We start from the raw sequence: 12,324 nt of genomic DNA, 5'->3' as shown, positions 1-12,324 counted from the left end.
CAAAATGCTAAATAAAACTTAAAAATAGCCAAGAGTCTACATTCACTCCAAAATGAGTATATACATAGAATTAAAGGACTAAACATAGCTAGTCTAAATGTATCCAAGCAGTTAATGCCATGAGGAAACACAAAAGTGCAGTCTGTACAAATATTTGGATAAATTAAGTATTATATAATGTTTCATTTGAAAATATTTTATCAATATTATTTACATTAAATAAATATTTTAATTATCTTTTTATCCATCTTAATATGCTTAAAGAAAGCTATCATAATAAATGGAAAACTTGGTACATTTAGATACTCTCTGTAGAGCAGAGCTTACTGCTATTCTCTCAAAATTATTTTTGTATACTGAATCAGAAGAGAATTTATAAATGGATATGCTTATAGAAAAATTAATAACTGTGTTAACTTTAATTCATGTTGGTGTTTTTTTCAAAACATGTTGGAAATTTTGGTTTGTCATTTTAGTAACCCCTGAAAATTTGCTTAATATTTGACTTTATTTAAAATGTATATATTTATCATATATTAATTATAAGTTAGAATAAAAAGTCATCTTTATAATTTAAAGTTCATATATAAAAATATAAGAAATGGATAAAAGATAACATTGGTATTTTTCCTCTAAATTTTAATTATTTCACATATGGAGCTCTATAAGATTTAAAAATATTTTCTTAAAGCAAAATACTTTTCAGGAGCAATTTTTTATCCAAAGCCCATTAGAAATTACATGATTTAAAGCAGTTCAGCAACTCTGAGGTCTCTGCCTTATAATCATCCCTTATGTTTATGCAACATTTACAAATTTACAAGTAACTTCATTCATGACAGAACTGTTAGGAAGGTAGCATAACTGTTTAAATGTTATTAGCTCCATTTAATAAGTCAGAAAATTGAGACAGAAAAACAAAGTGTTTTTTAGAGTCTCACATGGCTAGTAAATAACTGAATGAAAAGTCCAAATACAAGTCTACTTCCTCTAAGATCAGTGCACTTTCTGATTTGGGAATCTTCTTTACTACATTGTATGTTAAGAGAACATATTTTTGACAACATTCTGAGCAGCAGCCTATTTTGATTCATCATTGAAGAAATTGACCAATCCATTTTCCCCAGGAAGTGGAAACTAAAATTACAGTGACTGGACCTAGTCTTATATAAAAGTTTCTGGATGATGATAGCTTTAGAAGTGCCAGCTGTTACTGTTGTGGGTTGTCAAAATCTTGGATACATAGAAAATATTGCTAGAATATCTATAATATTCTTTAAAGTATATTTTCTACTATGAAAAGAAGGTAAAAGTAATGTTACATTTTTTTTTGGTGAAAGAATTTTAAAAGTACCAGACTTGGAATCAGAAAAGCTATGCTCTGGAATTAATTTTAATACTTGAACTTTTGTGAGGCAGTCTTTGCCTAATGCTAATTACACAAGACATAAATACCACATTCATTTGAGAATTTCCATTTCTCTTGGCATTTTTGACACAGCTGATTTCCTGGAAGACACATAGAGTTCCAGCTCTTCTGCCCCACTGATCACAGCTTGAACTCCTAATGCTAAAATTTCCCTGTAACACAGGTTAAATAGAGATGAAGGCAGGAATTTTTCAAGACCAATTTTCTTTGCTTTTTACTGAAAAAATAATTTTGTCTCCATTTAAAATTCTGTTATTTCATACAATTCCTGGCTCTTTTTTTCTGAATAAAACTTTTAAAATGGTCTGGTTATTATTACATAAGTATTTTTCAGTTGTTTCAGGAAGCTCTCATTTAGGAATTAATTCCATAGTTTTGCCTTAGTCTTTTTTTTCAGTCATAACTAGAAATTAAATATTTTTAGACAATTCTAAAGTGCTTAATTTGGATATGTTAAGTCAACGAAAGAAAATATTCTTTATTTAATTTTTTTAAAGTTTCATTAAGCTTCAATCCCAAGACCCAAATAAAATAGTACATCATTTTGTTACTTTCAACTGATACTTTGTGTAGAACTCAGTGATTTGACAGTGTATTAAAATAACATAAGTAGGATATGATTCTCTAGCACTTAAGACATACTGTCTATCGATTACCATGGAACTAAGATGTGGGGTGAGCATTTGTCTATTGAATTCTCTGATGGATGTCTGGTGGACATGTTAATAATCAAAAATGGAATTGATTTGAATTTTTATATTATGACTCCACATCTTCTACCCATATGCAATTCCAGGAATATTACCTAAAATTTGACTTTCTTTGGACACTCCTGCTTTTCAATTTTCCTTAAAAAAAATCATGTATAGGCATCTCCTTTGTCTCATGACTGATAGTGATTTACTTATCTCTTCATACATGAATGTTGGAGATTTCTGGGAGCCAAGATGGCAGAGTAAGTAACTGCTCTCACTTTCCTCTATTGACCTCTAAAAATCCCAGAAAATAATCACTCCAGGAAAAATCCTGGAACAGTAGAGTAAGCAGAAAGATGAGGTGCAGCCATCTTTTAGCTCAGGAGGCTTGTGAGATTAACAGAAAAATTCCCTCTTGTTCTGGTGGAAGGGGAGAAGGACAGGATATGAGGCATCTGAGCAAGCCAGTGCCAAGCTCCATCTCAGCAAACCAGTGGGAGATCCTTACCCCAGGGTAATGGAGGAGGTAAGCACTACCACCAAAACCCCCTGCATGCCCTAGCATAGACAGGGGAACCAACAGACTCAATGTTCAAGAACCACCATGTGCTCCAGCAGACAGGCATCCTCCAGCAGCTAAACCTTGCCCTACATCAGCACAACTCCAGGACGGCACGTGTCCTCTACCAGTGGAATCCCCACATGCTTTAGTGGAACCCCAGGCAAGTAAGCATCCTACAGCAGCCAAACCTCCCAATGTTTCAGCTCAGCCCAGGTGAGTGTCTTCCAGGAGCCAGGATCACCCATCTCCCTACCCTGAGACCTTCAGTAGACCCAGGGAAACATAGAAAATCCCCAGCTGGCCTCAACACATGGCAGCTATAACCACTAGGAACCCAGCTCATCACCAGGTAGTCTGCCTGACCCCTACAGAAAGAGTACACAAAACCAATTAGCAGGACCTAGTCCCCCAGCACAAGAAGCTTGTGACAGTGCCCGCTGTGCTCTAGCAGGAGAGCTTAACTTTAAAAGCCAAGAAATAGGTAAACATGAGCAAAAAGCAGAAATGGACACTTAACCAAAGAGAATTATTATGGTGACAAGGAAAATCAAAATACAAATTCCTAAGAGGACAGCATTGTTGATATACCTACATTAGAAACCTCAGAGGGGAATAGAAACTTGCCTAAAGCCTAAAAAGCTTTCTTGGAAGAGCTCAAGAAGGATTTTAAAAGTCAAATAGGAGAGCTACAATAAAAATTGGAAAATAAATGAGAGGTATGCAGGAGAGAGTCAATAGCTTGGAAAAGGAATATCAAAAATTTACTTTAAAAATTATTTAAAAAATAAAATTGGCCAAGTGGGGGAAATGTCCACTGAAGAAAACAACTTATTAAAAAGTAGAATTGACCAAATAGAAAAGGAAGCACAAAAGCTCAATGAAGAGAACTCCTTAAAAATTAGAATTGGCCAAATGGAAAAGGAAGTACAAAAGCTAATTGAAGAAAACAACTCCTTAAAAATTAGAATAGGGAGGTGGCTAAGTGGCGCAGTGAGTAAGAACACCAGCCCTAGAGTCGGGAGGACCCGGAATCGGTTGCAGCCTCAGATACTTAACACCCACACAAAATAACTGCCCATGTGACCTTGGGCAAGTTACTTAACCCCAATTGCTTTGAAAAAATTAGAATTGGGCAAGTGGCAGCTAATGAATCTATGGGACCTCAAGGAAAAGTCAAAGAAAATCAAAAGAATGATAATTAGAAGAAAATGTAAAATACCTAATTGGAAAAAGTAACTGGCCAGGAAAATAAATTCAGGAGAGATAATTTATGAATTATTGGTCTACGTGAAAGCCATGATTAAAAAAAAAAGAGTCTGCACAACATCTTTCAAGAAATTATCAAGGGAAGCTCCCCTGAGGTCATAGAAGGAAAGGGTAAAATAGTCATTGAAATCACCTCCTTAAAGAGATTTAAAAATTAAAACTCTAAGGGATATCTATAGTCAAATTCCAAAATTATCATGTCAAAGAGAAAATACTGTAAACATTCAACAAGAAACAATTCAAATGTCATCAACCCAGTCAGGTTTACACAGGACCTTGTGGCTTCTACCTTAAAAGGTTGTAGGGCTTGTAATATGATATTGTGTAAGGCAGAGGAGCATGGATTACAACCAAGGATCAACTACCAAGCAAAATTAAGCATAATTTTTCAGGGGAGGAGATGTATATTCAATGAAATAAGGTACTTGCAAATCTTCCTAATAAAAAGACCAGGGTTCAACAGAAAATTTGATCTTCAAATATGACTCAAAATAAGCATAAAAAGTTAAACAGGAAAGAGAAATAAGACATGTTATGCAATAAGGGCAAACTGTTGATCAATTTACCTCACTGTATATGAAGATGAATACAACATAAGCACAAAATTTAGAAATAAATGATCACATAAGGAAATTAAATGAGGACAGAAGAGGTTCCTGGTCAGATATATGGATAAGAAACAAACTTATGACCAAATGAGACAAGCAGCATTATAGGATTTAAAATGAAAAATTGTATTGCATTAAATTATAAAAAGCTAAACCAATATATCCAAGATGAGAAGGGAAACAAGAAACTGGGGAGATACTTTTTACAGCAAGTTTCTCTACTTTTTTATCTTAATTATTATAATTTTATTTTAATTTAAATTTTATGTTTATTTTTAGTTTACATCATTCATTTCCACAAGAATTTGAGTTACAAATTTTCTCCCCATTTTCCCCTACCCACCAACCCAAAACAGTGATCGCACTGAAGAACCCCTCCTGCAATATGCTCTCTCCTATATCTTCCTCATCCCCTCTCCGAATTTCCAGTAGGGCACAGTATATCTCCAAGCCCCAGTGCCTGTATATCTTATTTCCCAGTTTCACTTAAAATAATGATATTAATAATAACTATATATGTATATATACTTAAACATTTGATTTTAAAACTTTGAAGTCCAGATTCTTTGCCTTTTTCCACACTTAATGGGAAGATCAGAAATTAAATACAGTTTGTACATGTGTAGCTATACAAAATATTTCCAAAGAGGATATAGTGTGAAAGACTGAATATATTTCCTTCCATCCTATCCCACCCCCCCCCACTTGTTCTATTCTTTACTTTAATCCTGTCCATATTCAAATGTGTGTGCTTCCAATTTCCCTCTCTGCCAACTTGCCCACCCTTCCATCATCCCCCCTCTCATCCCCTTCACCCCTACTCTCCTTCCCCTCCCTAAGCCAAATTCAATGAGAGTAAGGTTCACTCATTCCCTTTTGCCTTACTGTTTTTCCCCTCTATTGTAACAGTTTTCCATTGCCTCTTCTATATGAAATAATTTTCCCCATTATGTCTCTCCCCATTGCCTCTCATTATTTTGCTCTCTCACCTCTCAATTTTATCTTTTAAATATCATCAACCCTTCTTAATTATTGTTCCTGTGCACTCTGTCTATGTATCACTGTACACATATATACACACACGTACTCATACACTCATATTTCCACCTTTATAGACATACATATGTATATATTCATACATACATATGTATGTGTGTGTATATATATATATATATATGTATACATATGCACACACACATTTCTATTCCCTTGAACTATTCTCATACAGAGAAAAGCTTCATAAGTTACAATTATAATTTTTCCATGCAGGAATGTAAATTGTCCAACTTTTATAAGTTCTTTATGATTTATTTTCCCTGTTTACCTTCTCAAGCTTCTCTTGCTTCTTGTATCTGAATGTCACATTTTCTATTCAACTCTGTTTTTTTTTTTCATCATGAATGCTTGAAAGTCCTCTATTCCATTGAATGACCATATTTTCCCCTGAAACATGATACTCAGTTTTGCTGGGTAGGTGATTCTTGGTTTTAATCGCAGTTCTTTTGATCTCCAGAATATCATATTCCAAGCCCTTCAATCCCTTAGCGTAGAAGCTGTCAGATCCTGTCTTATCCTGATTGGGTTTTGACAATATTCAAATTGTTTCTTCTTGGCTCTTTGTAATATTTTCTCCTTGATCTGGGAACTCCTGAACCTGGCTATAATATTCCTAGGAGTTTTCTTTTTGGGATCTTTTTTCAGGAGGTGATTGGTGGATTCTTTCAACCTCTGTTTTGCCGTCTGATTCTAAAACATTGGGGCAGTTTTCCTTGAGAATTTCTGAAAGGATGATTTCTAGGGTCTTTTTGTGATCATGACTTTCAGGTAGTCCAATAATTTTAAAATTATCTCTCCTGGATCTATTTTCCAGGTCAGTGGTTTTTCACATGAGATATTTCACATTGCCTTCTATTTTTTTTTCATTTGTTTGAATCTGTTTAATACTATCTTTATTTCTCATAAAGTCGCTTGCTTCCATTTGCTCCAGTCTATTTTTGAAGATATCATTCTCTTCAGTCAGCTTTTGAGTTTCTTTTTCCATGTGTCAAATTTGACTTTTTAAGGCATTCTTCCCCTCTGCCTTTTTGACCCTCTTTTGCCATTTGAGTTAGTCTATTTTTATGGTGTTATTTTCTTTAGTCAGATTGTTGACTCTCATTCATAATTTTCTTGCATCATTCTCATTTCTCTTCCTAATTTTTCCTCCACTTCCCTTTTTTGGTTTTCAAAATCCTTCTTAAGGTCATCTATCACCTGTAACCAGTTCATATTTTTCTTGGAAACTTTTGGTGTAGGAGATCTAACTTTGCTGTCCTCCTCCTGTTCCATGCTTTGATCCTTTTTGTCCCCAAAATAGGAGTGTAAAGTCTGATTGCTAAGCTTGCTTTGCTTCCTTTTCTTGCTCATGTTGCCACTCAATTACATGACTTTTGAGCTTTTTGCCACAGTAGAACTCTACCATAAAGGGGAGATTTGTCCCAAATTTCTGGGGTTTTCTCAGCTGTTGTATCTATTAGTTGGCTGCCCTCTCTGAAACCTCCACACCCTCTAGGGCAAGCTGGTAACTCACCCAAGGACCTCCACCCTAGACAGTGATCCAGAACTAAGCAGGTAAAAACAAGAACAATTTCCCCTCTGACTGGTCCCTTGGTCCCCCTACAATCTGCACACCAGGAGCTCTGAAGCAGCCATGCACCTGGGGCGGCTGCAGGGCCATGGGGCCTCAGCCCTTACTCACCCGGGAGCAAAGGCTCGAACATATTCCTGAACTCCCTGTTCATGCAAAGTTTACACTGACCTCTCACTTTTTGTTTGGAATTCATGGATTGATAATTCTGGAAACTGCCACAGCTACTGGTGATCTGAAGTCCCACCAGCTGGCCACCCTGAGGCTAAATCCTCTAGCTCACACAGGGCTGGGCTGGGCTCCCAGAGTGGTTGTGCTGGCCCCTTCCTTCCAGTCTCCTGGGTTGCTTTCAGTGGGAGGTTCACTTCTATCCAACATTTTTTGGGTTCTGTAGCTTCAAAGTTTGCTTAGAGTCAGGTTTTACATGAATTGGAGGAGGTGGAAGTGGGAGCTGCGCAGAAGTCCTGTTTCTACTCCACCATCTTAAGTTTCTCTACGTTTAGTAGAAAATATTAATTAGAGAGTAGTAGAGTACTTTTTCAAATATATAGAGCATTGAAACATATTTATAAGAATATAAGCCCTGAGCTCTGTCTCCCCCAGACTCAGCAAAATCATCGTCCCAATTCTGCTCATTCTCCTGCTACTGGCCCTCCACCCCACCCCAGGAAAAACACAAGATCCAAAGTGTGGTCGAATCCACCCCTGGCCCCGTGTTGTGGGTGGCTCTGAGGCCATGCCAGGAGACTGGCCATGGCAAGTGAGTCTGCAGATTGAAGGTTTCCACATCTGCGGCGGCTCCCTTATTACTGAATCCTGGGTTGTCTCTGCTGCTCATTGCGTGGTAGAGAATGAGACTGTGAGTGATGCAGAGAAATTTGCTGTGTACCTGGGCTTGCACACACTGAGGATGCAGGACCAAGGACAGTACCGGAATATAACAGAAATTCTGATCCCGGATAATTACCCTGACGCAGAGCTTGGGAGTGACATTGCCCTGTTGCATCTGTCTGAACCTGCCAACTTCACAGAGTTTGTGCAGACCATCTGCTTGCCCCGGGCCAATCACCACTTCCCCCACGGAGCCCCCTGCTGGGCCACAGGCTGGGGAAACGTACAACAAGAGATATTTGTACCAGAACCAGAGGTGCTCCAGGAGGTCCAACTTGAAATCGTTGGACCGTCAACCTGTCAGTGTCTCTTACACTCCAGTGGCCCGTACAATACCACAATTGAGCTACTGCCAGGAATGATATGTGCTGGCTTTAGTGAAGGCAAAAAGCATACCTGCCAGGGAGACTCTGGCGGTCCACTGGTCTGTGAGGAGGCAGGTCAATGGTTCCTGGATGGAATCACCAGCTTTGGCCATGGCTGTGCAAGGAGGAACCGTCCAGGGATCTTTACAGCTATGGCAGCATATGAGAGCTGGATCCAGGAACGAGTCACTGGTGCTTTCTTCCCTAAACAACCCCAGCCTGTAGCACCAGATATGCCAGAAGAGCCCCCTAACAACTGCACCCTTGCTTTACCAGAATGTGGGAGTGCCCCCCAACCGGTCATTGGCCCTGGAAGGCAATTGTAGTTACCCCAACATCCAATCCCTGTCATGGTGTGATGGTATCAGAGACCTGGGTCCTTGTACCAGCCAGCTGCTTTCTGGGCCTACACTTAGACCCTACCAACTGGCACGTGCTCCTCCCATCCAGCACAAAAAGGATACCAGTCTTGCAAGTCCTAGTAAATAGAAACTACATGATGGATCATGGCTATGACTTGGCCCTTTTGGAACTGGAAGTGTCTGTGAACTTGACAGAAGACACTAGGCCTGTGTGCTTGCCCTCCTCACACCATTTCTTTTTGCCTGGGAGTCGTTGCCATCTGACCCAGTGGGGCCCCGGAGATGTATCTTCCGTCAAAAATGCCCTGCTGGAGGCTGAAATGATGACACTGGTGGTGTTATTGCCTCCACGGCCAGGAGGGGGAGGAAGTGGCCAAGCCCGGAATGAACCCCAGAATCCTGTGTGCTAACTACCCGGAGGAGGAGATGAGCAGCTGCTGGTTCGGCAGCCGCAGGGGCCTACTATGCCAAGAATCTGGGACCTGGTTTCTAGCAGGTGTTTCAGCGTCCACAGAAAGCTGTCTTCATCCTCACATCTTCTCCCCACTCCAACTTCATGACCACTGGATCAGACATGTCACCCTCACAAACTACCTAGAGGATCAGCTGGCCTGGAACTGGGGAACTGCAAAAACCCCAGCCTGTCCCCTCAAAACCAAATATGGAGCTTGCGGCCTTAGACAAGCTAAATTAGAGAACAGTAATCCATGGCCCTGGATGGCAGAGGTGCATGGGACCTCTTGGTATATCATGGGATAAAGCTTGTATCACCAGCCTGGTGAGCCCTAGCTGGGTCCTAGCAGCTACTCATTGTGTAACCAGACAGGCCTCCACAACAGGCGATCTTCAGGTTTACCTGGGTACAGCAGGGTTCCAGGGCCACCAGGTGTCACGGGCAGTCACCAGCATTCGATTACCACCTGGTATGGGATCCAGAGAACCCCTTCTCCTCCTGAAACTAGAGACCAGAGTTGAATCCTCCCCCTCTACCCTCCCAGTTTGCCTCCATTCTGGACCTCCTCCAACTGACATAAGCTGCTGGGTGCTGGGCTGGAAAGACTCTGAAAACCGAGTTCCCTTGGCTGTTCCAGTCAGTGTCTTGTCCCCTGAAGACTGCCGCTGTCTCTATGATGATACGCTGCCCAGTGGAACCATCTGCATCCAGTATTCTAAGGAAACAGAGGACGGATTTAAGATGGACTCAGGGTCATCTCTCCTGTGCTAAGAAGAAAGTGGCTCCTGGGTCCTTGTTGGGATATCCCTGAAGGGAAGCCAGGAGCTTTTTGCCCCTGTGGGAACCCAGGAGCCCTGGATCTCCCACACTGTGGAGGAGGCAGCCTTTTTGGCAATGGCCAAGTTCAGTCCAGTCTTTCATCGGACAGCCCGTAGCCTTTGCCCGGCAGAACTTAGCAGTGCTGCAACAGTTCCAAGAGTTGCTGTTCTATTTTTACCTCTGTTTCTACTTCTCCGATTCTGAAAGAGGAAAAGGTGCAAATGTCCCGTGTTTCTCTTCCTCCCCATCTTCTTGCTGGAATGTGCCCAGACCAGTTCAGGCTAGGAACCTCGAAAGCTTCCCCCACACACCTTGTGTGACGGTGATGGGTGATGATGGAACTGTTCAGCCCTAGGTGTCTAATTGGACTTGCGTTCCAACCACAGCTAATTTGAGCCAAAGAATCCTGGGGGTGGAATGAATACCTGAGTAATAAACACAATGCCAACATTGCCAAAAAAAAAAAAAGAATATAAGCCCTTCTCTAATTGATAAATTTTCAAAGCATATGAACAGACAGTTTTCAGATGAAGAAATCAAAGTTATCTATAGCCATATTAAGCAGTGCTCGAAAACACTTCTAATTAGATGGAATGCAAATAAAAAAAATTCTTAACTACCCCTTACCACCTATTTGGTTGACTAACATCCATGATAGAAAAGAACAATAGCGAATACTGAAGGGGATGGAGGAAATTGGAACACTAATGCATTATTTATTTATTTAGCTTCTTAAAGGATTGGTAGCTTTTTATTAATTATTAGAGAGGAGGAGGACATTGCTGATATAAGGCAAAAAGTTGCTGAGGCTAATCTGTATGGTTCAGTCATTTTTCATTCATGTCTGACTCTTTATGACCCCTTTCTGAGTTGTCTTGGTAAAGATACTGAAGTTGTTTGCCATTTTCCTCTCCAGATCATTTTACAGATGAAGAACTGAGGCAAAGAGGGTTAAGTGACTTGTCCAGGGTCACATGGGTAGTAAGTGTCTGAGGCCAGATTTGAACTAAGGGAGATTTAAGTCCTTCTCACTCTAGGCTCTGTGCTCTGTATTCTGAATCATCTAGCTGCCCTAATCTGTAATTCAGAGAAGAAAAATTAGCACAGTTAGAATATAAGTTCCTGAGGTTAGTGACTATTTTTGGCCTATCTGTGTATCCCTAGCATTTAACACAATGATTGATATATAGTAAAAGTTTAATAAATGCTTGTTGATTGATTATCATATAGTATATCATAGATGAAACATGAGATATTAAAATAGTTTTGATAATTATCCATTTTCTTTGGATGTCATTTGATTGAAAGTTTCCTTGTTTCTAAAGTAGTGAAAGTAACACTTCTGTTCTAATTACCAAGGGTGGATGGGAGAGGGAATAGTGGTAAAGAAGGTCATTTTGATTGTAAAAAAATAATCTGTCAATCTTAAAAACCTGAAAAACTTATGATTTTGTTAGTATGACAAAATCCCACCAGGAAACTGCCCCCATCCATAGAGATCATAACTATCTACAACTTGGTAGAAAAGTTTTAGGGAGTTTACTGAGGAACTGAGTGGTTAAGTGACTTCCCCAGGGTCTCCTAAACAGTAAGCATCAGAAGGATATTTGAATAAAGGTTTCCCTGATTCCAATATGAATACATGAATCAACTACATAATTTTGCTTCTCATTATATCACCATATTATTCTTGATAAAGGGCATACTTCTCACCACCCACAAAGGTGCAGTATAATTTATATTGCTGAAAAGACTACCCAAAATAGAAGATTCCACTGAATTTATTTTTTAACATAAAAAGTATGTGATTCAGTAGGAGCAAAGTGTTGCCTTAATGGTTTTTCACCAATAAACGGTTTCCCTCATCTATTAAAATCAGAAAATATTCATACTGAAAATTATTTTACTACTCTATCCCACACTCTAACATAGAATAATCATGTACAACCCCACTCCCTAAAAGCCTCCAATCATTGCCATCTCAACAATATTCCATCTTTTACCTGAAAATCATATCCAGAATAGAATTCCCTTTTATGGTTTCTTCACATTTTGACAGAGGAAATTACCAGTAAGTCAAGTAAAGAAGTTATTAGATGCTCAAATTTTGTTGAGAGAGAGAATGTCATTGGACTTCTGGTGGTATTTGAAGTCCCCTATCATGACAGTATCATAAGTTCTACTTTCACTACTACTACTTTTCTTCTTCTTCTTCTTCTTCTTCTTCTTCTTCTTCTTCTTCTTCTT

At 39.2% G+C, this 12,324-nt stretch overlaps 1 protein-coding gene across 1 annotated transcript; it reads left to right on the top strand.

Moving 5' to 3' along the window:
- Nucleotides 1-2,376: 2,376 nt before the first annotated feature.
- LOC138147657 (polyserase-2-like) lies at nt 2,377-10,553 on the top strand. The gene is given in 6 exon segments (XM_069070243.1): nt 2,377-2,384; nt 2,687-2,899; nt 7,790-8,730; nt 8,733-9,132; nt 9,134-9,560; nt 9,562-10,553. Coding segments are annotated over 6 exon segments (2,709 nt in total). The 3' UTR covers nt 10,282-10,553.
- The last annotated feature ends 1,771 nt before the right edge of the window (nt 10,554-12,324 follow it).

Source organism: Petaurus breviceps, unplaced genomic scaffold, assembly GCF_028583685.1.
Source record: "Petaurus breviceps papuanus isolate PSGF00001 unplaced genomic scaffold, PetGlider_PUasm1.0 90804, whole genome shotgun sequence".
NCBI classification, from domain to species: domain Eukaryota; kingdom Metazoa; phylum Chordata; class Mammalia; order Diprotodontia; family Petauridae; genus Petaurus; species Petaurus breviceps.
Note: the sequence above shows the minus strand (reverse complement) of the source record. Positions and strands in the feature narration are given on the sequence as shown.